Source organism: Notamacropus eugenii, chromosome 2 (assembly GCF_028372415.1).
Source record: "Notamacropus eugenii isolate mMacEug1 chromosome 2, mMacEug1.pri_v2, whole genome shotgun sequence".
Lineage (NCBI taxonomy): Eukaryota > Metazoa > Chordata > Mammalia > Diprotodontia > Macropodidae > Notamacropus > Notamacropus eugenii.
In genome coordinates, this window is record NC_092873.1 from 17,624,318 (window position 1) to 17,652,300 (window position 27,983).

Below are 27,983 nucleotides of genomic sequence, written 5' to 3' on the forward strand. Positions count from 1 at the left end.
CTGAATAAATTGGAAGCTTGTTTAGGAAAAACTGACCAATGCTCTCCACACCTGAGGCAGCCGGCCAAGTTCTGCAGTTTGCAGATTGAGACGTATAAAAAATATGGATGCATGCTTGTGTATGCATACATAACGTACATTTATATATGAATATGTGGATGTGTACATGAAATGGCCCGTAATCTATTTTACTTGACTATACAAATTTATTAAAAGGGTTTTTTTCCCCTTTTCTTTTCAATTGGAGGAGACCAGGAAGAATGCGGTAGAGAAGGAAGATATTGGTTCATTGGAAACTAAAAATTTTTTTAAAACACACGGTGGTTGATTCACCCATCTGGTATTTTTATTTTGCCAAGAAGGAAAATGAGAATTGTAATGTCCCTTGCCAAAGGTCACACAGCTAATTAGTGGCTGAGCAAGGTCCTTCCTTGATACTATCTGATTTGCTTGGAAGAGTCATTTCTTCCAAGGGACGCTTTCGTCAGTGGGCATACCAAGTAAGGCAGGGAGTGGGTTATCTCGTGGCCTGCTCTCCCTGGTCTGTTTGAAATCCTGAGAGCTGCCAGATTGATTGTCCAATAAGACCCAAAGCCCTGGCCGCCCCGCCCTTCACTTTCTACTGCAGCCCCTTGCCCCAGTGCTCAGGCTGCTGTGGACCAACTCTAGGGGCTTAGAAGGATGTAGCCAGCTGTCCAGACAGAAGAGGCGTGGTCCTCCTCCTCCGGCTCCAGAAGTGCTTTGGAGCCGGGTCCTATGATGTCACCTGTTTTCTCATCTGAGATATGGGACAAACACCACTCCCTTCATCACAGTTCTGTTCCTTACCTGAATTTGAAGGTGTCACGAAGGTGTGGGCCATTGTTGTTCCTTCATAACCACCCTCCTAAACACTTATAATTAGTGGCCCATCATTAGGATGCTATAATTAGCAGCAGATTACACAAAAATGTCATATATTTGGGCTAAGTTCCTGATAAAAATCTCTTCTGAGTCTATGGGTGATGAGTCTCTAACAGACCCTCAGGTCCCTGACTTGGAGCCACATTGTCTGAAAGGGCCCAATAAAAGATTCCTTGTCTTCTCTTCCCACCCCATCCTCTCCCCACAGGGTGTGGCTTATCACATCTCCACTGGGATCCATCCCCCTCCAGGTGGCCACCTGCCCAGCTAAGGCCATCAGGGAAGCTGAGCTGGGAGGAAATGCAGAGGTCCATCTCACCCCCTCCCTCCCTCCCTCTCTTTAGCTAGCCCATCTTGAATGAGGCCAAACAGGCCGGCTTACAAAGCAGATTCTGGACCCCTGCCTCCCCCCCCCCCCCCCCAGCAAGGAAAAAACTCAGTGGGAGAAGCCAAGAGACTCAGCACCCAGTGTCCACAGAGATGGGCAAATAACCACCAGCAAACAGCTCAGGCACTATTTTTCTTTTTTTAATGCAAGAAAAAAATCTTCATTTTTTTCAGGTTTTCCACATGTGAGTATAAATAAGACCCTCTTAGTAAGAGATGAGCATCCTCCCCACAGCAGTCTCCACCCAGACAACCGCTTATGGAATGAGGTGGCCAGTTTAGCCGGAGGTAACATTGCTCTGGACCCAGCAGAAGGCAGGGATCTACAGAGGACAAGTGGCTGGGCAAGGCAGAGATTTCCCTGGAGTCCAGTCTGGGCAGAGGCCAGTTTGCCCAGGAGCTCAGGGCCACTGGGACTCAGCAGGTCATGACTACCCCCTCGAGGCTCTTGTATGTACAGGCAGCCCCAAGCCCAGGAGGAGGAGAGGGCCTCTGAAGGATGGGAAGCCATCCTGACTAGTAATGCTCAGCTCCTCAGACAATTCGGTCGACTCTTTCCTTAGTCTACCCAACAAACTGGGAGAGCAGGCACAGGACCCACCTCGATGCTCTGAAGCTCTGAGCCTTATTCCCAATGGCACCTGGGTAAGGGGAAGCCAGGGCCCCCCACAGTGAACACTACTGATGAGCCCGCTTTCAAATACCCAAGGAGCAGACACTTGGGACACCAAGGGCCCAGGGTAGGTGCTATCTTCACTCAAAGGGTCTGAAGTTGAAGCATGTGCCAAAAGTGACTCCCAGACCAGAGGGGTCTCCGCAGCTATTCTCACAAAGGCTGGTGCTTGCAGAAAGGGAGTCAAGAACACATCTGCTCTCATCAAAGTGGCTAGAAACTTCCAGGATTTGGAAGTCCAGCAGAAGAACAAAACCGAATTGGTTTTCTTAGGAAGCCGTAACCCAGGGGCTTGTGGAACTTCCAAGAGACAGGTGGCAGCTCCTGGGGCTTCTAAGCTGGTGTGATACAGAGGAGGTCTCTGGGGAAGAATGGAAAGACTCAACAGTGCCCAAGTGGGGGAGGCCAGTGCTGGGGTCAAAGGTGCGGGCGAAGGCACGAGTACCACAGGGATTCAGGAACAAAGAGGGAGGGGGCAGCCATTTATGACCAGCGTGTGACAAGTGCCCCCCACCTGCCGGTGTCTGACCAGGGGTCACAGCCAATGGCCCAGGAAAGGATTATGGGCCAGGATGGGAAGAAGGAAGCTGCCTCCGTAGGCCCAGGCATCTGGCTCTTAGGGTACACTGTGTAAGACAGCCAGAGGGAGGAAGCCTGGCAGGGTCTCTTCTGTTGGGCTCCGTGGGGGTGGGGGTGGGGTGCACACACAAGATAGGTAGGGAGCAAGAAAGAATACTGCCTCTAACTTCATATATTAAAAATATCCATAGTTCTTGTGCACAAAATTCCAACACTGACAAGTGCTGCCTGTCTCCCCACCAGGCTTGGAATAAATGTTTTCTAAATGGTGGTTTTCCTGTTCGAGAGCTGCAAAAACCCATCTGTTAGTTAGGTCTTTATGGAACAGACACGGCAAGGGAGCGCTGAGAATGGAGTCCCCTTCCCCGCCCTCCCCAAGCTTCGGATCCAGCTAAGAAACGGTTGAGGGGTATGAGTGGGCAACACCTCTCCCGCAAAGGGCAGAGATGACCATCACTCATGCCTCCGTTTGGAGGGAGGGATCAGATGTGGGGGCAGGTCAGCAGGAAGCTCATGCCCTTCCAACTTGACCTTGATTAGGTGGTTGGCCAGGGCAAACTCCTCATCATCCAGCAGCCCATCTTTGTCCACATCGGCCAGTTTCCAGATCTTCCCCAGGACTGTGTTGGGTAGCTTGGATTTCACCATCTCTTTCTTGGCATTGGCACCGGTGATCTTGCCGTTGACAGGAGACAGGGTGTAGAAGATCTCATCGTAGGTGGGCTTGTCCTTGCCCACTACCCACTCCACGTCATCGATGCCCTCTCCAGCGCCTTCCCCGTAGCCATGGCCAAAGGGCCCATTCATGGTGCCATCAAAGGCGCCGCCCTTTACAGCCTGTGAGGGCATGAGGGACTCCTCCTGGCGCACCATCACCATCAACCGAGCAATGTCTTTGGATAACATGTCATCCACGGTGTCCAAGAGCTTTGGCTTCAGGGCCTGGAATTTACTGAAGTCCTGAGTCTGCAGCAATTCCTGCAGGAAAAGCAAGAATGAGGCTAGGTAGGGATTCACTGTGGGCACAGTCATGGGCATTTCCTAACCTAACAACAATCCTGGAGCAGTCAGCTCCTCAGACTTTAGCTTTGTCATGCTGAATTCAAGACCTTCTTGGCTGGGACAACATGGGCTCCAGGACTGGCTCTGTCACTACCAGACTGTGGGACCAGAGGCACAGCACTCTCTCTACTCCTTAGATAAAACCACTGGAAGAAGGGCCAAAAGGTACATGACAGTTAGGTCCCTCTTCTGAGTCTGGGATGGGCCATCCTGACCTGAAGCTAACTCCAATGACACAATGTGGCAGGGAGCTTAGCTGAGGTGCAGCACATGCTCCAGGAGAAGGTTATTCCTTCCCATTGCCTCCGCCTTGCCACCACCACCTGCAGGACCTCAGAACCCAGAGCCAGCAGTCCTGCCCATGATGTTCCCACCACAGCAGACCTACCTGCATCTTCCGAAGATTTGGGAAATCCCCAGGAGAGATCTGGTGCTCCCGCTCGATCTTCTGGTAGATGTCTCCCAAGTTGTTGACCAGCTCCTTCTTTTTACTCTCTTTCCCAAACATGTTGGGCATCTCCTTCTTGAGGGAGCTGATGATGTACGCATGGACCTAAGGCACAGGAAAACACAGTCAACACCCTCAGGGCCTGTCCTGGGTCCAAATCCAGCAGCAATCCTACCCAGAATAGTAGCCCCATGGTGCAAGGGAGTTCTGCAATGCTCAGGCCTAGGCTGCCACTTCTCCTGCCAGGCCCCAGGGCAACGCACAGCTAACAAGACAATGGGTCAAAATCACTGAGGCTGGAGATGAGAAAACATGGAAAATCTCAGTGCCAAGGATGAGGAAGATCAGCCCTCCCTCAGGAGCTGCTGTCAGATGAATTAATGCTCTGTAGATGGCTTTCTGATAAGAGGGCCAAGGGGAAGCAGGCCCAACCCAGGCTACTTGTCCCAGGTAGTTTCAAGTTTCACCCAAGCCTTAATTCCTCTACGTATGCCTTCTGCCATTAAGAAGACAGACTCATTGAGGTATAGACACACCCTCCCCTCTTCACCTCCAACCAGCTACGACAATGAGATCCCCTCCCAGGATCAGCTTGGTCCCAAGAATAATTAGTCTACAATTACCAGGGTCCAGGTCAGGCACAGCCTCCCTTTGCTTGCTGACGTGTGGCTTCCCTTTATCTGTTTCATCTTCCAGACTGTGCTAAATGGGCATCACACTGGTGGTGGAGCAAAACTGGCCAAGCTCAGGACCAGATTGCACTTTGTTGCCCACATAACAGGGCAAGAAGGGGCAAGAACTCTAGCCTGGGAAACCTCAAAAGGGCATAAACTTCAGCGAAGTCAGAAACCCAGAGGGTTTCTCAGCAGCATGGGGTCTGGACAGCCTTGCATCAGTGTCCATGCCAGCCCTGAAGACTGGCACAGAACAGAAACCTCTTCTTTTTACTGGACTCTATACTAGATGGAGGCTGTGAGGAGCTTGGGCAATAAACTAGGAGCAGAGAATGTGAACTGGCTGTTTGGACCCTGCCTAGAAAGCAATCAATCAGCTTCCACAGAAAGAAAACAAGGCCCATCCTGTGATGTGAGACCACCGCCTCAAGGCCACTGTCCTAGATGCCAGCTCCAAGGGAGGCTGGGGGGAACAAGACAAGCAGAGAAGGAACAAGCCACCACAATCAGGAGCTGCTGTCAACACTATAAGATCCTGAACTCCAATATCCACAAAGGGGCCTTAAAAGTCCTCCCCACGTGTCTTCCAGCCCAGAGAAGAGGGAAGTTTTCTCTCCTTATCTAGCAAAGGAATGAAAAGCAGTGTCCTCCCAGGCCACAAAGAAGCAAGATGGCTGGTCCTGCCTTCCCTCTGATTCCTAGAGACTCTCAGAGCCTCCATTTTAGGGGAAATGCCCGGGCCACGTGCACTTTCCCCTGTTGTGCTCTTGCCCTGGTAGCCGAGCAGCTGGTCTTGTTCCCTCAACTGTCAACTCCACGAGGACTGATTCTTCCAGAAAATTCTGTTTAATCCTTATCAGTTTATACCCAGTAGCTCATTTAAGCCAAGTGGTCCTGCCTTCCTTAAAAGTGTTGTCCACTTGTAGCCAATGTTTCCAACTTTCACTTTTGACTACAGGGGCCCAGGCTCAGTCCCAGCTCACAGTCCACACTGGTGGTGGTACCCAGAGTTCTGGACTGGGCATCACAACTAACAAGTCCTGCCCCCCCGCTCACACCCATCACACCCATCACACCCACCTTGGCCAGGCGAGCCCGCTTGATCAGGTCATTGAGTTTCCTGAGGGCAGCATTCCGTGGTAGCGACTGAATGTCCTTGAAGAGGTCCTGCTCCTCAGCTTCAAAGAGCTTTCGGTTGTCTGGGATGAGCAGGGGATGGGACCAGAAGGAGCCGATGTATACCCTCACCACCTCAGGTGTGTTGATGATCTTGCCCAGGGACCACATGAGGGCCCCATAGACCCGCATCAGCTGCTGCGTCTCGATCTGGTCTGCCTTGTTCAGCACCACGCGGATCTTATCTTCATGGTTCTTCAAGGCCTTGATCACCTCAGAGAACTCATCTGAGATGTCCAGCTTGTGGGCATCGAAGAGCAGGATGATGCGGTCCACTCGCTCAGCAAACCACTCAAGCACAGCTGCAAAATCATAACCTGGGCAAGGAAATGGGAGAAGTGGGGTGAGTACAAGAACTTCAGACACAGTGTCAGCCCCAGGGAAAGAACACAACCTGGACTGACAAAGACAAAAGAGGATGAAGCAACCAATATCAGAGGGTCTATGGGATTACAGGCACACTGCTGATACATTGTTGGTGGAGTTGTGAATCAGTACCACCATTTTGGAAAGCAATTTGGAATTATGTAAAATAAAATGTCCATCCCCTTGACCCAGAGATTCCACTATTAGGCATACACCTCAAGGAAGCCACTGCTTATATACATCAAGATATTTAGAACAGCACTTTTTGTGATAGCAAACATTTAGTAGCAAAATAATAGCTGCCTCTCCACTGGAAAAATGGCTAAACACACTGCAGGGCATGAACACAATGGAATAAGACTGTGCTGTAAGAAATGACCAACAAGAGGCATGCAGAAAAGGTAGAAAACAATCTACATGATGGTTAGAATGTAAAAAGTAAAAAAGAAAAAAAATATGGCTCCAAAAGAGCCACCCTCCCATGTAAGGGCATCCATTGCCAGCCTTTTCCAATATACAAACCAATTGTATTCATTTCCCCCTTCCCCTCTCTGCTTTCTGTGTTTAAAAGTCCTGTTATGTAGGATGGCTCTCTGAGAGGGGATGGGGTTTAAGAAACAGAGAAATTAGAGTGATGGAAAAAAAAAAGATCAACAAAGACTCATACAAAGAAATCCTGCTCTTGACCCTTACTGCTTGAGTGACCTTGAGCAAATAAATCACTTCACTTCCCCGATGCCTCAGTTTCCTTTTCTGTAAAAGGAGAAGATTGGGGTCAGACCTGGAGGCAGAAGGGCCCCTGCCTGTGAGGTCCCCTGACCCATAGTCCTACCCAGCCCTCACACTTCCAACCACCCACCTCTAGGTAATTGTTTATCCAGTCTCCTTCAACCTGAACCTTCTGACTCAAGGATTCCACCAGAAGCCTACTCTGGGGCAGGAAAACCAGCTGCACATCAGAACGCTAGCTCTTCAAAGGAACACCAGTATAGAACCAACATCCAGAGGATAAATCATTTCATTAAAGTGAGCGTTGTTCCTGGGTAAGAGAGTCCTCCAAGGGCTCACCGACCCCAACTCTCCAATTCATCCTTGAAGAGCAGTATCCTGCCCCCCTGGGGTAACCTCCAGGGCACTATGCTCAGTCACTTTTCAGGCCCAGGAACACCCAGGCCTACCACTGTCCCCAGGAACATGCCTCTGCTCCTTCTCCTTCAAGGATAGCAAAACGTTCAGGACACATTCTGCCAATGACATCCCTGAGTGGCTTCCCTCCTGCTTACCCTCAGGGGTCATGCCCACCCAAGGCTGCCTACCAAAAAGCAACTGAGACCAAGGATGTGCACTGAGGCACATCCCCAGTCAGCCTGGCCTCTTAGCTGGCCAAAGAGGCACCTGAGGTGGCTAAATTTATGCTCCATCCAACATACGGATTCTCTCCAATGAGAAAGAAAATTAACAACCAGTTACCAGAGAAACAGTTGGTGACATTTAAAACACTTTCCAGGGACAGGGCCTATTTGCTCTGCTCGACACTGTAAACAATTCCTGAGGCTCTCTTTAGAAAACAGGGTCTATCATTTTAATGACAAAAGTTATCTTGGTATTTTAGTATTGTGGAAGTCTTATCTTTTAAAAATTACAAATAATTTCAACAAATAAAGGGGAAGAAAGACCCATAATCGAATAAGGGTAACTGGGCAGAACAAATTAGGCTTTTTAAAGAAAGAGTGCTTTTTTCTTTCCCTCCACTAAAGCTTTCCTGGTGCCTTGTTGGGGCACAAAAACTGCCCTGAACAAAGTGGAAAAGTTCCAAACATGAGTCACATAACAACCCAGCCATCCTTGGGCAAGACATGAATTCAGAAGGCAGTCTACCTATCCAGTATCCTGATAAAACCACTGACTCAACCAGAATTTATCAAACAAGCACCTACTATAGGCCAGGGACTGAGAGAAGGAATGCCCTCCTTCTTCCATCTTCCTTCAGGGCTGATTTTTAAGTAGGTGGCAACACTGGGCACACTGGCCACCAAATTCTCCACTTAGCTCAGTCTGTGTTTCTTCCCCGCCCCCCACCTCCCCGTTCCATCCCACAGACCTCTATTAACTGACTGCAAATCAGCCTGTCGAATCTGTCATCCTACGAGATCAGGAGAAGCTACAAGATCAGAAATGCAGCCAGCCCAGCAGTAAAGCCAAGGAATGGGGGTGAAGGCTGGCGGAGAGCCAACACTGTTGTGGGCACACTGTGGGCACATTGAGTTCTCCACTGACACAAAGCTGAGCCCCCATGGCACTGAAATGCAATGCATTCTAAGAGCCGAGTTTAAACGTGAAGACCAGATGGGACCCCTGCCTCCACACAACTCTGTCCTGCCAAGGGCTAAGCAGGCTGGACACAAATCAAGTACGCCAGTCCAGAATGTTGGCGCTGCATCACAAGGCTTCTAAGATAAACAGTTAACACAAGATGTGTCTAAATAACAAGGCTAAACAGTGAGCCCGAGGCCGCCTCTACAGCTAGGTCTCCTGGGACCCAGGTTTCAGAGAGGGGGTCAAAGGCGAAGGGCATTCACAGGGAAGCTGAGAACCTGACTGCCATCCACTCACTCTGAGGCCCTGGGCCAGTTCTGCAGCCTCAGCCTGTCCCCACGCTGCAGAAGGAGGGAGATGTGGTGACAGGCCTCTGCTACTCCTCCCCAGCTTTAAATCTGACCTTTCTTCCCACCTCGGTCTTCACCTACAAGACACAGAGCTGAAGCCTGTGCCCCGCCTGCCCTCCTTCTGTCCCTTCCTTGTATTTATTTTTTCTCTATTTCTTCTTTGCCCCATGAGAACGTTAACTTCCTGAAGACAAAGCCTATTTCCTTCTTCAGCTGGGTAGCCCCAGCACCTAACACACACTAGGTGTGCTGACAGATGCATCAAAGCAAGGAGATATACTGGGAGAGCCAAGACCCTGGGCACTCAGGGCAACAGAGGGTAGCTTGGCCCGGATCAAGAAGGGAGCAAGGCAGTGCTACCCAACTGGAGGAGGTAAGGAAAAGCTGCCAAGGAGAAAAAGAGCCCTTCCTCTGAGGGTCTGCACATGCTGATGTCCTTGGGGGCAGAAAGGCAGTTAAACAAGCATCTTATGCGGGGCACCTTCGGCCAGGGGCTGGCCAGGCCTCGGTCAGACAGGGTCTGCTTGGAAGCATCCTTCAGTTTTAGTCTGGGGAAAGGGAAGTCAAGGGACATGACCCCATCACCTTCAGCCTGGTTACTGAGTACCCCAGCCAAAAGGCAAAGCAAGGGCCTGTCCTGAAAGCAAGGTCTGCCCCAAACTTCCAGACTAACTCTGCCTTAAGGAGCTGAGGAACCCTCTGGAGATCTCTAACAGGCTTCTATTGCAAAAGCCCAGGGCCCCAAACCCCACCATGGCCTGATCTGGTTCCTGGTCCCAGGTGAAAGGCCAGGGCCAGGGAAGTTCACTAAGGACAATGCCCTTGGCTGGCTCAGCCCCACAGTCAGCACTGCAGATCTGCAGGCTCCTCCCTATTCTCCAAGGGTTTGCTCTTAGGCCTCCCCAAGTTGGAAGAGCTACACATTGTTCAGCAAGGAAAGCCATGATGTCAGAAGATGGAGTTATTCAGAGCAAAGAGCTCCTGGTGGGCTCAGGCTTCTGTAGCTGTTGGCTTTAGCCTTGGAGCCTGGGCCTTCATTCCAGACCTCTGAGGTCAGAAGAGGGCCTGCCCCACCTCTCCTTGCAGGACATGGCCCTCCTCTGTTCTAGGGCAGTGAGCTTCTTCTACCCCAGGTGGGGAAGGAAGGAAAGGGCAGGATTCCTGAGTCATGATCCCAGACTATTGGGCTGGCCAAGTACACTGGGAAGGTTGGCAAAGCATAGGACACCTTGCCGGCCCATCATGACCTGATGGGGCTGTCCTGGTTAGGGCAGGTCAATACTCCTTCCTGCGCTAGTAATGAAGGTGAGCTGGGGCCCTAGACGTGCAGCCTGAAGGGGCCACTTAGCTATGGAATGGTGTTGATCGATGCCACATCCTGAGGGGCTCATGTACTGGCCTAGGCCAAGGGGGTCCCAGTGCACCAGAACAAGTGACTCCTGTGCTGAAGGACATTTGGTTCTAAGAGGTGAGACAACAACATATCCAAGGACATAAGAACACCATGAGCACAAATCCACCTGAGGTGGGGGTGGGGGCCTGGCATCCAGCGCAGCAGCTTAAGCAAAGGTAGGAGGGGGGCCAATCAAGGCAAAAGTTCAGAAGTGGATGACCACGTGAGGAGAGAAGGCTGATGTGGCAGGCCTGTGGGTATGTGCTGTGGAATAAGCCTGGAAGTATAGACCACCGGCCAGAGTTTGGTACAGGGAGCCGAGGGTACTCTAGGCAGCACCTCAGGACCACTCCATCCCTTGTCCAGTAAGCAGCTCCATCCCTGTTCAGGCAGGGAATCCCAAACTAGCTCTTACAGATGCCGCATCAACAAGAGGCCCCTGAGCTGTGTCCAACAGAAGCATCTTGCATCCAATTTTGAGGACAGGGACATCTAGGAGGCCAGGCCTCCCAAGTGAGGCAGAGTTTCAGGGTCCTCGTCCCCAGGAAAGACAATATCTCCACCACAGTGCATCGCCCAGGCGCATGTGGGGTCAGTTTCAGTGGCAAAGGGTGCCGTGTCAGTTGAACAACCCAAAAGGCCAGATGACAGACGGCACCGAGTGTGACAGGCGTCTATTGGCCAGGATAGGAAGTTGTGGTTTGCTTGGTTAAATCGAAAACTGTTTCTTGTAACAGATATTTGTCGGGACGGGACGATGCTGCTGGCTCTGCTTTACTCAGACTTAGGAAAGACTACTTAGGAGAGACGTGGGTGATGTGGGTGATACCTGATCCTTCCAAGGAGGGGCCAATGACAAAGTGGATGAGAAGGGCCAGCCCCTAGTCCAGCCTGGCCAAGAAAAGGTAAAAGCACACCTGGCTGGGGAACACAAGCACCACAGACAGCAGAAGGAAAGGCCCCTGCTCTGAGGAGGAGTCACCTGCTCTTATCTCTGCCTCCCTCAGCCCTCTCACTTCCTTGCCATGGTGCCTGGTCCCTGGGACCTGAAACTCCCCTGCCCCTGCCCTCCCCCAGCAGATGGGGCTGCTTTCCCCATTCCCAGCGTGGCCAGGACATGGAACAATAGGTGGTTTCCTGCCATTCAGAAAGAGCGGGCCTGGGCATTTTTCCTGACGTGTGCCTCTAAGGACACACATGTTCAGGTCCTGTCCAGGCCCAGAAGTATTCTCATGTCTGTGAACGAAGGAAGAAAAGACCAGGTGGGTGCTTCCTTCTGGGGTAGAAGAGGTGGCTCACCTCAGGGGTCCTGGTGGATACTTGGGCCCAGGCAGCAGCTGACCCACTCTGATGGACAAGGCTGCCTCTTGTCCAAATGCACACGCAAGGCTGTTCTCTTGGACTGAAGGCGTGTCTGGTCACCTGTAGAAGAGCCGCCACGCCACACCTAGTACCACTCCACCATCCTGAATAGCCTGCTCCCCATGTCAAGGCTGCTCCTAATTGTCTAAGAGCCCCCAGGGCTTCAAATGCCAATAATTGAGGAGCAGAGATGGGCAGGAGAATGGCCAATGAGGAGGAATGTTTGAGGGGAGCAGCTGATCTGGAAGAGGACAGGAGGAAGCAATGGGGCAGAGGGCAGAATACCCTGGAGATGAGCTCGAGAGGGATGCCAGCCATGTCCCAGGCAGCAGCAGGGCCCAGTCAGTCTGCTAGAGGCCCACTGCGGGGGCAGAGACCAGGACCCTTCCATGCCTGGGAGAGGCTGGAGAGCATCCTCGGGGGACAGCCAGCCTGCCAGCCCTCAGTTCTCCCCTGACCGAGTCCTCCTCTAGTCTCACAGCAGCCCTGAGGAAAAGGCTGTTATCTAAGAGACAAGTGCTCATCGCCAAACCCCACAGCCATGTCAGATGCCCCCAAAGTCCCATACGTAGGCTTTCATCTTGGGGCTAGGAAGATGAAGGCACATTTGTGGACAAGGCCCTTGCAAATGGGTGCCTAGATGAAGCAGTGACCAAAAGCTGTATTTTAAAGACGGAGACATGAGCTTCAAGTCCCACCCTGACTCCTTCCAGCAGAGGTGTTCCATGAGGTGGTCTACACTTCCCTAGCCCATCCACCCAAGGACACAATGTCCCAGTTCTAATCACCTTCCTTCAACCTTGTTCAAATTAGGTGATAATAGACCCAGACAGTCCCAGGCTCACAGCATCCTCCCTCCCTCAAGCAGAAACTTGGGATCCTTCCTGATTGGATCCTACAGGGCTACCTACTACCGAGCAAGCCATTCTGCTTCTGCACACTTCCAGGCTAACAAGGGGCCCGAGCAGCTTCTCTGTACTGCCCCCGTCACTCCTGGATGTTCTTTGGGCTCAGGGCAGGGCTGATTCCTCTTCCATCCTTCAGTTACTTGGTGAAAAGCTCCTGTCTTTGCAACATACTCAACCATGGCGGTGCCAGACCCATTGAACAGATGGGAAAATCTGAGGTGACCATTGTCAGCAATGGGAAAGATCCCATGGATCATTTAATCCAATCCCAAAAAGGGGAAGAGTCACCTAGCCAATCATCACAGCAGAGCCAGGCCTTGTAAACCACAGTACACTTTCTTTCCTACCTAATTTCTTAGTAACAGGAGCTCAGGAGAAGCCAGGTCCCCGATTTGTCTCCTCTGCCATTACCCATCCCCATAGATGCTCAGTTCAAAGAGAAACCCTCAGGGTCCCCTGGACACCAGCTACAAGGCAAGGCAGATCAGGCAACCAGAGGGCAGCCTAGAAGTGTCCAGAAGCAGAATAGCTTGCTCGGTAGTAGGTGACCCTGTAGGATCCAATCAGGAAGGATCCCAAGTTGCTGCTTGGGGGAGGGAGGATGCAGTGAGCCTGGGACTGTCTGGGTCTATTATCATCTAACTTGAACAAGGTTGAAGAAAGATGGGTAGAATTGGGACATTGTCACCATTGTCACACTTTCAGAATACATGATACCTTCAACATAGCTGTGTCATGAGAAGCTGGAGATTCCTCAGGCCTGAGACTCACACCTTTTAACACTAAGCCGCCACCACTGAAGCTTTGTTTGCACAGCATCCTGGTTGCTCTGGGCTGGGGGCGGCCTCCACCTTATCTGGTGGAGCAGTGCTTCCTGCACACATCATAGGCTGCACGGAGCTGGCAGATTGAGGGGTGGGGGAAAAGCCGACTGATTAGTAGAGCCATCCCCCCACCCCCACCCCCAATGTAGCCAGGGCTCTGTGGGCCAGACTGGGAGATGTTGTTCCCATGGAACTAGGTAGGAATACCAGACATAGTTAAGCCACATGCCATGTTCTCATTGGACAGCTCTCTGGGAGGGAAACACCTGCTTGTCCCCTCCCAGGGAGGTGCCATTTGGCTAAGTGCAAATACCAGCAGAGAGGGGGAGATTAGTCAGCAAAGGGAGATTGGGAAACCGTTCATCTTGTTCCTGCTTCCTGCCTGGTGATTGGTGAGTGTGACAAAAGGATTCTGAGTGATAGGAAGAGTCCCTAAGCAGCCACCCTGTGTGAGGTGTGTGCTCACAGCCGGGACACTCTTTGGGTGAGTTTATTTTGTGTGGATTCTCCATCATTTTCTAAGTAAGCTTACCACACTGGAAGCAAATAAGGAGGTTTTACCTCCTCTTTGACTACGTTTATGTTTAATTGTCTGTCGCTGCTAATGCAGGCAGTTCTAGAGCTATGCTGTTGTTACCAGGAGCCCCGAGGATTTTTTATTAGCATCACCATTATACTCTATAGCAGAGCTTCCTGAACATTTTCCACTCAGATCCCTTTTCACCTTTCCACAGAGGTAGTTGTTGTGCAGCCTGAGGGCATGTGCAGCACAAAGTGCTTATGCAGCTAAGCGGCTGCCAGAAACACCTCAAGTTCATTAGTCTGGTTTTTTATTCGGTTTTTGATTGCTGCATGTTCAGAAACCTTTTATTGTTGCTAAATTTTTCATGACCCTATATGGAGTCATGACACACAGTTTAAGAAGCGCTGCTCCACACAAAGCTTTCTCTGCCATGGCTTGGGGTATTTGTTTCTCATGTAACTTAATTATATGATTCTTCCTAATGTTGAACCCTTGGGGTTTAACGCCCCCAGGCTTTGCCAAGTCCCTCCCTCTACACTAGTAGTTAATAAATCTGTGGGCCTTTGTCAAATCATGCTCAAGCACTAACATCAATGAATTCCACAGTAAATGCTTAAACCCAATTGTGTATCTTACGTTAGCAAAGCCATGAAGAGACAAAAGGGCTGAGCCTGTAATTACACTGCCCAACGTCCCTTCCTCCCTCCGCTGAAGGGGCAAAATCTAGACTAAGAAGACCCACCCCCGCACAAGTGGGTCATCCCCCAAGATGCTGAACCTTCCCTCCTTTCCTACTCTGTGTTAAGGGATCACTGACTGGGTAGTAACAGCTGGAAATGAAGGAAACATAAAAGAACAACGGAATGTTAAAGGAGGTGCTCACTATTTGTTTGAATCGCAGAGAGCCCTACAGATCAGGAGAAAACAAATCCTGGCCCCGCATAGCTGAGGTCCCAAGGCCAGCAGGGAGGAAAAAGGCAGAGCATTCCAAGAGATAGAGGAGGGGGAGAGGGAGCGGTGGGAATCCTCAGGGAATGAATGAGAAAGGCTGGGACCATCTGCTGCAGGGCAGGATTTTCTGGTCAAGGAACACAGGAAAATTTGTTTTTGTTCACTTGTGCCCCAGCCCCCCACCCCAGCAGCCTCAGGACTGGGGCCCAGCCTCGTTTTACTTCGCGTAGCCTTCGCCACAGAACAGGCGGGCATTTTCACTTGGAAGAGCAGCACAGTTTCAAAGTTAAAGTGCCACCATTCCGAAGGCCCCACTTGATCCCCAGGCTGGGAAGGTACTACCTGGCAGAGGCAGAGGCAGAGGCAGAGGAGATAGGCATGGGACAGATGTGCTCCCTTGGGTGGGGCTGTCCCAGACCTGCTTTGGGCTCCTCACTTACATATGCCAGTACCAGTCAGAGCCAGATGCAACCTCTGAACCCCAAGGGCGTGCCATATATACCAAGAACCACCACGAAGTTCTCATACAGGAAAGGGATGTTGGCACATTGCTTTTCACAGGACCTCAATATCAGCTATGGGACTCCTGGCCCTACTGGATGAGCTAAGTAAGCTCTAGCCATGTGCTAGAAGTGCACTGAATGTCCATCTCTGGGTCCACTCTTGAGGCTCCCAGGGACACTGCCAAGTGCCCACCGGCCCTGCAGCCTCTGTCCTCTCCAGCTGCTGGACAGATGGTGTGGGACGAGCACAATGACTTGGAATCAGGGCCTGGTTTCCAGCCCCACATGTTCATTCTGGTTGTGTGACCTTACACAAATCCTTCCTTCGGTTTTCTTCTCTGTAAAAGAGGGGGGAGCTGGGTCCCAGTTTCCAAGCCTATGAAAGCAAAGGCATTGCAGAAGAATTCCAAACTCTGACATGCTGCTCCTCATGAGAGCCCTGGAGACCAGCAGACTCTCCAGCTTTGAGAGACTCTGAACCAAGACATGTCAGGCTAATGAGATATCAACAGCCATTAACCTCTGTCATTTCCTGTTAACTTAGTCTTGTGTGTGCAAAGGCTGGATCTCCTCTGCTTCTCAGGCCCCAGGCTAGTCCTTCTCTGGCTCAGTGTGGTAACAAGAAGGGCAGAGAGAGGGATTCAAAGGGTCTGATGTCCTGCCCTGACAACTACCACCGAGGTGGCCCAAATGGTTTGACCCAGTCCCTGATATGCAGACAGCTAAGCCTAGGGAGCCAGGCCTGGGCAGGCTAGCACCCAACAGATTGTTCTACGTGCCCATTCTCCCTGTAGAGGCCTAGAAGGCCAGGTTTCTGGAAACTACTAGAAAGAGCCTCCTCCCAATGGGCTCAGCCCTGATCCAGCCTTCCCAGGAGCAAACACTTGCCATCTTGGGGCAGGCCAAGCCAAACTACCATCAAGCCCAGAAATGCTGGTCCCCTGTGGCCTGACCACCTGAGCCCAAGGGAGTGGGGACCTCCCTCCCAACAACTGCCGGAATCACAGGACCTCAGAGACTACAGATCTCTTCAAGGATCTGCGTTTGAAGCTAAACAGGGAGGACACTGGACTTGAAATTCGAAGCCCTGAGCTCAGGTCCAGGATCTGCCCCTTACCCTCCCTCGCCTTCCCTCATAAGGGAATAAAAACCTCCTAACTGTAGGTTTTCCAACCTCAGAGCCTTTCTCCCTCTGCCTGATAAAGATCTAAGGCAGCACTGGGGAGGAGTTACCAGCAGCAGAGGGAGATTCAGGCTGGCCTTATATCAGAAGGTGACCCAAGCGTCACTGAGCCTGGCGGCCAGCAAGCAGGCAATGATGCTGGCAAATGACAATGTCTATCAATGTCTATCATTCTGTGTCTTAAACACAAAATCTAAACCAAAGATATTATTATTAATCAACAGATTCATGCCAAATGAGCTAAAGGAAAAGCACCAAAGAGAAGATTTGGCTCTCCCACTGAAAACGATGCTGGCCTGCCATACTGATACACATTTAATGTATCCATTTGACTTCAGAAGAGATTAATTAAAATAAATTCATTAATTAACATTAATGACTAGTAATAATTCAAGAGTAATGATGAATAGATGAATTAGAGTGAGCTCTCAGGCTACTGCTGGAACATAATCTGCACTAGAGGCTCTGTTCTCTGGACGCTGGAGGCAAAGATGCTACTGGGGACCTCACCACAATGTGGTCCCCTGCCCACTTCCGTGAGTGTCCCACCACTACAGGAGAAGGGTTCCTCATTAGCTCCTCTGAGGTCTCCCCTTCCCCCACTCAGGCCCCAGCAGCCCAAACTGTTGGGACCCCAGAATCTGGGCAGCGGTCACTACTGTCCTGATCCTGGCCCTGCCCACATATCTTGAGGCCAGCCCAGAAAAGTCAGGATGCTGACTAGGGCCTCAGCCTTGCCTGGAGACTTCACTTCACCCAGGGAGGCTCAGTTGTTCATCTTCCTCTAGTTGACTTAATGGCATTTTGTCAGGATGACAGGTAGGCTTAGAGGGTTAATCAGTCAGAAAAAATCACTATGACTGGATGGATGAAAGCTCATCCTATGGGTCGAATCCCTCACTGCAGCACTACCCCCAGACTCTGCCCCCTGCCCCACCCGACTTGGTCATTTCTTACCTCTGCTGATACGCTGCTTTTCTCCAGAGAGAATTCCTGGGGTGTCAATGATGCTGATGCTCTCCAGGACAGGGTTCGGCAGCTGGGCACACATGAACCTGCACAGGACAGAGACCAGAAGATCACTAATGACACAAACTGGCATGAATGCCATCCTTCTGACACCCAGACAGGGAAGGAGGAGCTACGCAATGAGGATTCAGGGAAGTGAAGCCAGCAGCATCCAGGGCTGCCAGGGAAGCACATTTTCTGCTGAGCCAACAGCCCAAGCCAGCATGTTTGCTCCTAGACTAGGTCTACAGTTCAACCTTTAAGCTGCTGACTTGGGAGAGAAAAGGACACCAACTGATAAGTCACCATTCAATTCACAAAGGCCACCCTGGACCTTGGAGTTCTCCACTAACCCAGCCAACTGAACTTTCCCCTGTGCCATGGACTTTCCCCTAAACCCTTCTAGACAGCTGAGACAAAGGGGACTGATTGAGACAGGATGAGAGGGTAAGGTGGCCAGGTCTAATGAGAGAAAAACAAATTTAGCAACGAGCCTTTTACCTCAGAGACTAGGCCAGGCATCAGGTTCCCTGGTCTGCAGAAAAGACAGCTCTTTAAAAAGTAAGGCCTAACTTCAATCCAAGTAATCACTAATGGTGACGGATGTTGCCTGACTAAACTGATCCCAGAAAACACAGGCTGCTATCAATGGTGCAGCAAAAACAATGCTGGCCTAGGCATCTGGCGCCCCACACTCAAGTGCCAGACACACCACTTCAAACTGTGTGGCCTTATCAGATGAGTCCCTTTGACCTCACTTCCTTATGTGAACTAGAGAATCCACTCCAGTTCTACTGTCGTAGGATTCCCCGGTCCCCCAACCACTGAGATCCTCCAAGATGGCCAGGGTGCCCACCGTGACCACAATCAGAGTAAAAATAAATTCACTGTGGACCTTTGCCTCATTGGCATCGCTCATTAACCAGTCATGGTTCGTTATACAATAACCCACACACCAGGCCTACACAGTACGAGAAGGAAGATGGCACCTCTAGGAGAGACCTTTGCTAGTCATTTATCCCACCTGTCATCAGATAGAAAATTCAACTGCTCCCAAAAACTTAACTTTAGTGACTTCAAAATGAGTGGCCCAGAAGGTCTGGAAACAGGGCCTCAGAGCCTTGGCTCACCCGCAGCATCCTTACTATGAAGTGGGCGTTAGCTGGTTATACAATCAGGACTTTTTACAACACAGTCACAACATAGCCCAAATGTTTCATCTGCTCTCTTCAGAGTGACTGGGAGCTCCTGGAAGGAGGCTGCAAGTCAGTCTCACCCTTTGGAAGCATCAAGTGGAGAGAAACAGCACCTTCTGCAACATCCTTCCGAGAGAAGGTAAGCACACAGGCCACCCCAGAGTCAGGAACTAACTCGAACCTCACCAAGGCTGAGCACCCGGCTAAGGCCTGACTGCAGTCACCAAGCAAGCCTTGGGCCCAGCTTGGCAGCCACAAGACCATGGGGCTTCAACAAAAGCGTGCTGAGAAGACCCCTGGAGGACCATGCCTCCTGGCACCTGCCAGCCTCTGTGCTCATCACCCTGGCCCTTCACTGGTCCTTGCTTAGCAGTGCCTAACTCCTAGACACCTCCAAGTCTCACTTCCCCCTTAGAGGCTGCCCTGGGTCGGCCACAGTCAGAACCAGGTCTCCGACTGGAGCCTCCAGACTCCCTGAAGACTCGCTGAAGAATGATGAGGGGTATCCAGGGAAGGCCTGGGGGCAGCCACAGGCAGGTTTTTAGATCTGCTTTTGACAAGTGTCTCAGTCTAAGAAGACCCAAGACTGGGCTGCAGAGAGGACTTCCTATCATTCCCTGGGATCGTTCTAATAACCTACTGCCTTTGTGATTCATATGTGTTCTACACCCACAGGCCCAAAGGCCCTGCAGGGGGCACCAAGTACAGAAGTTCATTCACTGGAGTCATCAGGGAGTGGCCCCCAAAGCTGGAACCCTTCAAGGGGCAGCCCTCTCTCCCGAGTCTGCTTTGGGCTTGTGCTCTATTTGGCCCACAAGCCTCCAGGACAGCTGTACTCTCTTTGGAGCTGGTTTCTGGTAAAGGAATATGATCACAGTGGGCAGGGACTTGGGGTCAAAAGGCATCTTCCTTTCTCAGCTCTTCACTGACTCAGCCTGGAGTAACCCCCCCAAACAGGAGAGAGCTAGCTGTCAGGGTTTGCAAAATGGGTCCAGCTATGAGTCAAGTTGGAATGTTTGCTGACATAAACAATCAGCTTTGCTAGAAGGGGATAAGGGAATCTTCCAGCTAACTCTACTCTCTCCTGCGGGGGTCATCAGCATCACAGCTACAACAGGAACCCTTCCTTCCCCTCCTACTTCGGCTTTAAACAAAGTCCCCAAGCTGACATGTTAGATCAAAGAAAAAAAAATCACCACCAAAGTAGCTGACTATTAAATGCCTCAGTCTTTTCTTTTAAATGACACATTTAAAAATATGCCATCAAAGGAGGTCAAGGGGGGAAGAATGAATGAAATCTGAACAAGACACAGCTTTGGCAAGGGGGAAGAATGACTGGTGGATTAATTGGGAGAGAAGGAAAAGAGAAAGACAAAGTTTACTCCTGAACCATACGCACTCTGGCTCAAGAATTGGGAGAGAATCTGTAGGAGCCTTCAAAGTTAATCATTTGAAAATGGGGGTTCCCCATTAATCCAATGTAATCCACATCCCCCGAAGTGAATCTTAAGTGTTTGCTCAGGAGAGGAGGACTTCCAACTCATTCCCAGGACAATGGAGTCCTGAAGAGGCACCAAGATCTCAAGAACAAAGGAAGGCAGAACCGGGGGTGGAAGGAGAGGATGGAAGCGCACAGCTTTTCAGGAAGGCTCTTGGTCTTGAAGCACAAAAGGCTGCCCATGAGAAGACCAATCCTGAGACTACCACACAGGTAGCAGATAATTGGGGCCAAGACAGAGAGAAACCACCTTGAAATCATCCATCATCCCACTGGTGTACAGGACTGCAGGGGGTGGGAATGAGAATTTTCCTTTCTCAAGCTCTCCTCCCTCACAGGTTCCTAGATCAGCTTGGGCTGGTGCATCTCCCCATTTCTGTCCCTATCCCATTCTAGCCCCACCCTGAATTAGAGCAGGCAGATCTATTTTAAAGATGGAAAGTGCCAAAATTGCTGCCCCACCTCCACGGCTGTGCACAGAAGTCACATCATCTCCTGTGTCTGCGGTAAGCCAGGCCTAAAACAGGGACACGTTCCCCTGACCTCCTGTACCCCAAAGTGCAAACTGGAGCACAGTGGAGCTTCCAAGGAGAGAGGAGTCTTGGGGCCCTGCAGAGCACCAGAAGGACTCAGGGCATTTGGCCAGCTCAAGAAGAATCAAACCAAGAGAAAAAATGGGGGCAAGTGGAGGGAAATTCAACACCTTTAGGGAAAAGGGGAGGGGAGGGGGCAGGGAGGCCTGAGCCTGAGGAATTCCAACAGCTGGGAGGGTACAGGGGCCTCCTCCGGCTGAGGAAAGCCTGGAGGCAAAGGGAGATATCGAAAGCATTAGTGAAACTGGGGTTAACTGGGGGAGAAAGGTTTCAGACATTCAGGAGACAGAACTCTCAAAGACTCAAGTTCAGTCTGGCCTTGGGAGGTGATTTGCCCCATTTGCCTGCCTCAGTTTCCTCATCTGTAAAGTAGGGATAATAACAGCACCTATCCTCCCCACAAGTGTCATAAGGATCAAATGAGATAACATTTGTAAAGAAGATTAGCTATAATGATTGATTATCATAAGTTGAGAGATGTTCCAGACCTCCAGAAGCAGGGAACATAATGAAAGGGGGGGTGGGGGGTAGATTGGAGCATTCAGAATCCCTTCTTATTCTAAACCTGATCAAGCCTGAATGGAGGGATGGGGCAGGAGACACTGAGGAGGGATCAGGGAATGGGAAGAAACCTTTGAGGGAAAGGGGAAAGCACCTTCTGGGTGCTCCCATCTCCCCATCACACATCTCGGCTACCCCACCCATTGGGGCAACATCTTTCTCCATCACGGAAGACCCCTTAGGTACTCCTATGCCAATGTGGGGCCAGCTGGAAAGAGTCTGCCTAAGTTAAGGTGCTGGTTGTGTGAGGGACCCATCCCATGGCTTCACCTAAAGTGGCATTCACTATCCAAAGGGACTGGGGGTCCCTGAGGTCCTAAGGGAATGATCTCACCAAGTGGGGGATGTCCCCTGGGAAAAGGTCCCACCAGTAGAGGAAGCCACACTGAGTGGGAAGAGGGGCATGAGGAGTCCCCACTTGGGATACTTCAGGGGTCTTCCCTGACTGTTGCCCCTCATGTTACCCCTGTGGGTTGGCTACTGGAGATGTGTGGTGGGGAGATGAGAGCACCAGAGGGACAGAGGGGACAAGTCTTCCCAGGTGAAGCGAACTTCATGAGATGAGGAAGTCTCAGGGAGCATAAAATGAAGGTCGCAAGTGTTTTAATTTGGGGGGAAGCCTGGGGTGGGGGAATCTCTGAAGAGGGTGAAGGAAGGGCTGGGGTTCCCTGAGGGGTAAGGGGCTGTGTAACTGGGTGTGGTGGTGCTCCAGAGGCCTTAGGGGCAGAAGAAAGCTATTAGCCAAATGGAGGGAGGGGGGGTGTCGGAAGCAGGAGGGAGGCCTTGGTGAGTAAGAGGGGTGCGGGTGAGGCTGGGTGGGGGGGAATTCCATGAATGAGAAGGAGGGAAGTGTGGGAAGGGAGTAATAGACTCAGAGCTGGAGAGGAAGGAGAGGAGGAAAGCATTCTCTTTTTCTAAGGAGGGGCCTATCCAAATCCTGGGTACAGGGTGGGCCATTGGAGGGAAGAAGTGGTCCAGACTGGGGGCACCCTGGGGTGGGGGGCTTAGAGCAGGAGTGCCCCTCCGTTCAGAGTGTGTGTGTGTGTGGAGGTGGCTCTCCCCTAAGGGTGTCCTTAGTCCAGAGGTGGAGCACAAGGGGGTGGTCGGTCCTCACTCTTGTCTAGGGAAAGTGCCCACGGGGGGGGGGTCTCTGGTCCAGAGTGTGGGCCTAGCGAGCCCTTGACCTCTCATGCGGCTCTCCCCTGGAGGGTGTCAGTCCAAAGGTTGGGAACCAGGGGTGCCCTCCCTCCTGTGAGTGTGTAGCCTGGCCCTGGGCGAGGGCACACGGGGGGGGGGGGGGGCGCCCTCCCTTCTGGGGGGGTCCCTGGAGCCTGGCCCCGGGCGAGAGCACACGAGGGGGGCGCCCTCCCTTCTGGGGGGGTCCCTGGAGCCTGGCCCCGGGCGAGAGCACACGAGGGGGGCGCCCTCCCTTCTGGGGGGGTCCCTGGAGCCTGGCCCCGGGCGAGGGCACACGAGGGGGGCGCACACCCGCGGAGGGGGGCGCCCTCCCTCCTGTGGGGGGGTCGCTGGAGCCTGGCCCCGGGCGAGGGCACACGAGGGGGGCGCACGCCCGCGGAGAGGGGCGCCCTCCCTCCTGTGGGGGGGTCCCTGGAGCCTGGCCCCGGGCGAGAGCACACGAGGGGGGCGCCCTCCCTTCTGGGGGGGTCCCTGGAGCCTGGCCCCGGGCGAGAGCACACGAGGGGGGCGCCCTCCCTTCTGGGGGGGTCCCTGGAGCCTGGCCCCGGGCGAGAGCACACGAGGGGGGCGCCCTCCCTTCTGGGGGGGGTCCCTGGAGCCTGGCCCCGGGGGAGGGCACACGGGGGGGGGCGCACGCCCGCGGAAGGGGGCGCCCTCCCTTCTGGGGGGGTCCCTGGAGCCTGGCCCCGGGCGAGGGCACACGAGGGGGGCGCACACCCGCGGAGGGGGGTGCCCTCCCTCCTGTGGGGGGGTCGCTGGAGCCTGGCCCCGGGCGAGGGCACACGAGGGGGGCGCACGCCCGCGGAGGGGGGTGCCCTCCCTCCTGTGGGGGGGTCCCTGGAGCCTGGCCCTGGGTGAGGGCACACGGGGGGGGGGGGCGCCCTCCCTTCTGGGGGGGTCCCTGGAGCCTGGCCCCGGGCGAGGGCACACGAGGGGGGCGCACGCCCGCGGAGGGGGGTGCCCTCCCTCCTGTGGGGGGGTCCCTGGAGCCTGGCCCTGGGTGAGGGCACACGGGGGGGGGGGGCGCCCTCCCTTCTGGGGGGGTCCCTGGAGCCTGGCCCCGGGCGAGAGCACACGAGGGGGGCGCCCTCCCTTCTGGGGGGGTCCCTGGAGCCTGGCCCCAGGCGAGGGCACACGAGGGGGGCGCCCTCCCTTCTGGGGGGGTCCCTGGAGCCTGGCCCCGGGCGAGGGCACACGAGGGGGGCGCCCTCCCTTCTGGGGGGGGTCCCTGGAGCCTGGCCCCGGGCGAGGGCACACGAGGGGGGCGCCCTCCCTTCTGGGGGGGTCCCTGGAGCCTGGCCCCGGGCGAGAGCACACGAGGGGGGCGCCCTCCCTTCTGGGGGGGTCCCTGGAGCCTGGCCCCGGGCGAGGGCACCACAGGGGGTGCCCTCCCTCCCGGCCCCCACTCACCGGTTAAGGAAGGCGTTGCCGAAGGCGTTGAGCTTGCGGAAGGGCCGGCGCGGGTCCACCACCAGCGCGTTGCCCGGCACCACGCCCTCCGAGGCGCCGTGCATGACGGCGATGAAGGAGTCGGTGGTGGGCTCGGGCCCGATGCGCATGCCGGGGAAGTCCTGCTCGATGAGGTGCCGGATGAAGGTGGTCTTGCCCGTGCTGTACTGGCCCACCAGCAGCACCATGGGCTTGTTGTCGAAGTCGGCGTCCTCGAGCGCGGGCGAGTGGAAGTCGTGGAAGCGGTAGTGCTCCTCCAGCGGCAGCAGCTTCTGCGCGTACAGCTGCCGCAGCCCCTCGGCCACCGTCTGGAAGAGCTCGGGCTCCTTCTTGCGCCGCGCATCCTTGTTCACCCAGCTGAACATGGTGACGAGGCCGGCGGCCGACGCTGCGCGGGGAAGCGGGCCCGTGAGGCGGGCCGCGGAGAGGGAGGAGCGGCGGCGACGGCGGCCCGGCTCTGGCCCCTACCGCGCCCCCTCCGCAGCGCGCAGGCGCACACACAACCGCCCGACCCGGCCCGCCCCCGCCGCCGAATGAGAGCGCGCCTCCTCCGGCCGCCTCTTTTATAGGCGGCCTGGAACGGGGGCGGAGCCCAAGCCGCCCGTGGCCTTCGCGCGCGCCCGCCCGGCCGAGGGGCCGCAGCGCCACGTCCTCCCCCGCCTCCCATTGGCCCGGGGCAAGTCTCGCGACGTTGCCTGCTGGCTCGTAGCCGAGGAGGCTACCGAGGCAAGGGCGCCGTTTCTCCCCACCCCCACCGCCTATTCCTTGGGGGAGGGGGGGGCGGGGTTGAGGACCGCGCGTGCGCAGGAGAGGGAAAAGACCCTAGGGCCAGATCGAGACGCGGAGGCGGGGCTTTTTGTGTTTTCCTCCGCCCCGCCCACTCGGCTCCTGTCAACCTCCCCGCTGCCCCGAGTGCCACTCTCGGATCACGTGTCCCAAGCCACCCTGGGCTCTGTCCTAGGTCCGCTCCTAGACCTGCGCTTGCCTATCAGCCACTCCCCAGCCCCCTCCCCTTACAGTTAGGGAAACTGAGGCCCGGGACAGGGAAACGACTTATCCAAAGTCATACATGAGACCAGACCAAGAAGGGGCTCTGGCCCCTCAGTTTACACTTCGGGAAACTGAGGCTCACTGCGCCCCCCTCTGACAGATCCGGATTCTAAAGCCCCGAGAGAGGAGAGGACTTGGCCAAGGTCACACCTACAGTGCCCCTTGATGCCCCCCCGTGTGACCTTGGGTCAGTCTTTCCCCCTCCAGCCTCTGATCACCCATCTAACGCAAGGTGGGACAGACAATAAAGGACCTGGAGTCAGGAAGACCCGAGTTCAGACCCTCTCCTGCGCAGGCACTTAACTTCTCAGCCTCAGTTTGTTCGTCAGTAAAAAAGAAAGGGGGGGGGGTGGAACAGTAACAGCCTCCATCTCCACCATGGGTCCAAGGAGCTAGCCCAGTCAAGGGCACCGCCTGACACCCCGAGGTCGGGGCTGCTTCTAGAGAGAGGCAGAGTTGGGGGGATGATCTCCCAGCTCTAAATTCCCCAAATGCAAAAGTACCCAAGAGCCCCAGGGGCTCTTCTGGATTCTCCCTCTGTGTCCGTCAGTCCCTCCTCCCACCCTCCCCATCTTTACCCTATGTCCTCTCCTAGGATATAATATCCAAAAGGTGGGACAGGTGAGAAAGAGTCAAGAAAGGGGGCAGAGGAGGAGTAGAGAAGGAGGCGAAGTCAAGTGGAATGGAGGCGAGGTACACAGCAGGTGTTGAGTTAGACTGTGAAAAGTGAGAAGGAAGGACAGAAAAGCAGAGAAAGCCAAGCTGGATGGGCAGGTGATTTTTTTGAATCCTCTAGGTCTGAGACATTTGGGAGAGAAAATGAAACAAGAGGGGCAGGGGAATTACAGACTGACCTGATTCTGCACGAAGAAGGAGCTTAATAAGTGTTGGGTGAGTGCATGAGTGAGTGAATGAATGAAAGAAAAGTGTGCCTGTGTGTGAAAGGAGCCTGTTGAGTTTTGAGGAACTAGGTTTGGAAATTCCCCTCCTCAGTGTGGGAGGGAAGGGGAAAAGGTCTGGGGAAATAATCAAATTTCCTGGGTAATCCAAAAGACCAAGGAAATCTAAACCACTTCTGCTTTTGCGCCTGTTCTCACTTTGTCCTCCCTTTGACTCTTGACCCAGTAGCTCCCTTACCGGTTCCTGGCTCTTCCATTGTGCTGATAATTCCACCACCATCCCCAGAATTGCATAGCCCCACATCCACTGCCTCTGGGGTGGGCAGCAACAGGGGGTTGGGCCCAGGTGGAAGCCCCAGGTATGATGTCAGAGTCCTGGGAACCGGGATTGTTAGATCAACAGAGGGGGTGCCAGGCAGCGGCTTCCTCTGGGGAAACAGAAGGAGGGGAGAGTGTGGAGCCACTCCTGGGGCTGTTCCTTGCCTCAGGTATAGCAGGAACAACAACTAACTCAAGAAAGAGACAAGGATCTTGGGAGGGGAGAGAATGGGAAGGGACACATTAATTCTAGGAGGGAAAATGGGTCAGAGAAAAAATATTGAATTAAGGGAGACTTGAGGCCAGTTGCTTCTTTCTTCTTCATCACTGAGATGATCACAGGCTTATGTTACAAAATCATCTCCCTGATACCCACCACCCAAAATCATCTTCCTAATGTCCACCCTTCAAAAATTTTTCCTAATGCTCACCCCCACAAAAAAAAAAAAAAGCTGACCAGGTTACTCCCCTGCTCAGAAAACCTCAGTGACTCCCTATGGCCTCTGGGATAACATACAACCTGTCTGGCATTTAAAATCAGTCAATAAGCATTTATTAAATTAATAAGGAAATGAGGAACCAAAAGTCAAGGTGCTAGAAGTAAGGTGTTCAGTAAATACCTACGATGTGCCAAGCACTGTGCTAAGTGTTCGGGGTGCAAAGAAAGCAAAAGACAGGCCTTGCCCTCCAGGACCTCAGAGTCTGATGGGGAGACAACAGCAGACAACTGTACCAGGCAGCCTAAGTCAGAAAATGATCACCAGAAGGAAAGCTCTAGAGTTGAGAGGGACCAGGAAAGAAAAGGCTCCCTATGGAAGATGGGGTTTGGGGTGGGGACATGAAAAAGGAATCTAGGAGAAGAGATGAGGAGAGCGAGGATTCTGGGCACGGGAGATGGCAGGCAAAAATACCCTTATCTAAGAAGTGCAGTCCTTCACAATCTTCCTCCACTCTCTTTAAAAAAAAATTTCACATTGGTGCTGGCCTTAGAATCAGGAAGACCTGTGTTCAAATGTGGCCTCAGACACTTACTAGCAGTGTGACCTTGGGCAAGTCTCTTCACCCTGTCTGCCTCAGTTTCCTCATCTGTAAAATGAGGGTAATAATATCATCTTTCTTCCAGGGCTCTTGTGAGCATCAATGAGTTAATAATGGTCAAGTGCTTGGTACAATGCTTGGCACATTGTGAGAGCTGTGTTAGCTCTTAGGTGAGAGACTGTGCTATCAGGAAACAGTGGAGACCATCTGAAGTTGTTGTTCATTTTCTGCTGTCCCAGGGCCAGGGAATGGGATTTCTGAACATAGGACAGTGGTCTGGGCCACAGGAATTGCAAAGTAGGACCCCAGACTGGGATTGGCAGCCAGTGCAGCTTCAATGTCCCAAAGAGAAACCTTCGGGACCCTGACTCTGCAGAAGGACTCTCCTGGGATGAGTGCCACATCTGGACATGAACTATGGGACCAAAACAATGAAGGAACATAGTTAAGTTTTGTGCCTTCTCCAGAGGCCAAGGTGATGTAGGAGAGAGACATCCCAAAGGCATGAGGAGGAATGTCTGAACATTTGTTCTTGTTATAGCTTTGAAATAAACTGGTGTTGTTCAATTGTGTCTGACTCTTCATGAACTCTTTT

At 53.2% G+C, this 27,983-nt stretch overlaps 1 protein-coding gene and 1 long non-coding RNA gene across 2 annotated transcripts; one reads left to right on the forward strand and one right to left on the reverse strand.

Moving 5' to 3' along the window:
- Positions 1-1,415: 1,415 nt before the first annotated feature.
- On the reverse strand, positions 1,416-26,418 carry EHD1 (EH domain containing 1). The gene is made up of 6 exons (XM_072639050.1): positions 26,271-26,418; positions 24,045-24,471; positions 17,539-17,636; positions 5,807-6,219; positions 3,993-4,157; positions 1,416-3,520 (listed from the first exon to the last, which is right to left on the reverse strand). Exons 1-6 carry the CDS (start codon positions 26,287-26,289, stop codon positions 2,996-2,998), a joined length of 1,647 nt encoding a protein of 548 aa, XP_072495151.1. The 5' UTR covers positions 26,290-26,418; the 3' UTR covers positions 1,416-2,995.
- Positions 25,930-27,953, forward strand: LOC140524509 (uncharacterized). Its single transcript, XR_011973741.1, has 2 exons — positions 25,930-26,024; positions 27,628-27,953. It is a non-coding gene; the product is annotated as an uncharacterized lncRNA (long non-coding RNA).
- Positions 27,954-27,983: the final 30 nt, after the last annotated feature.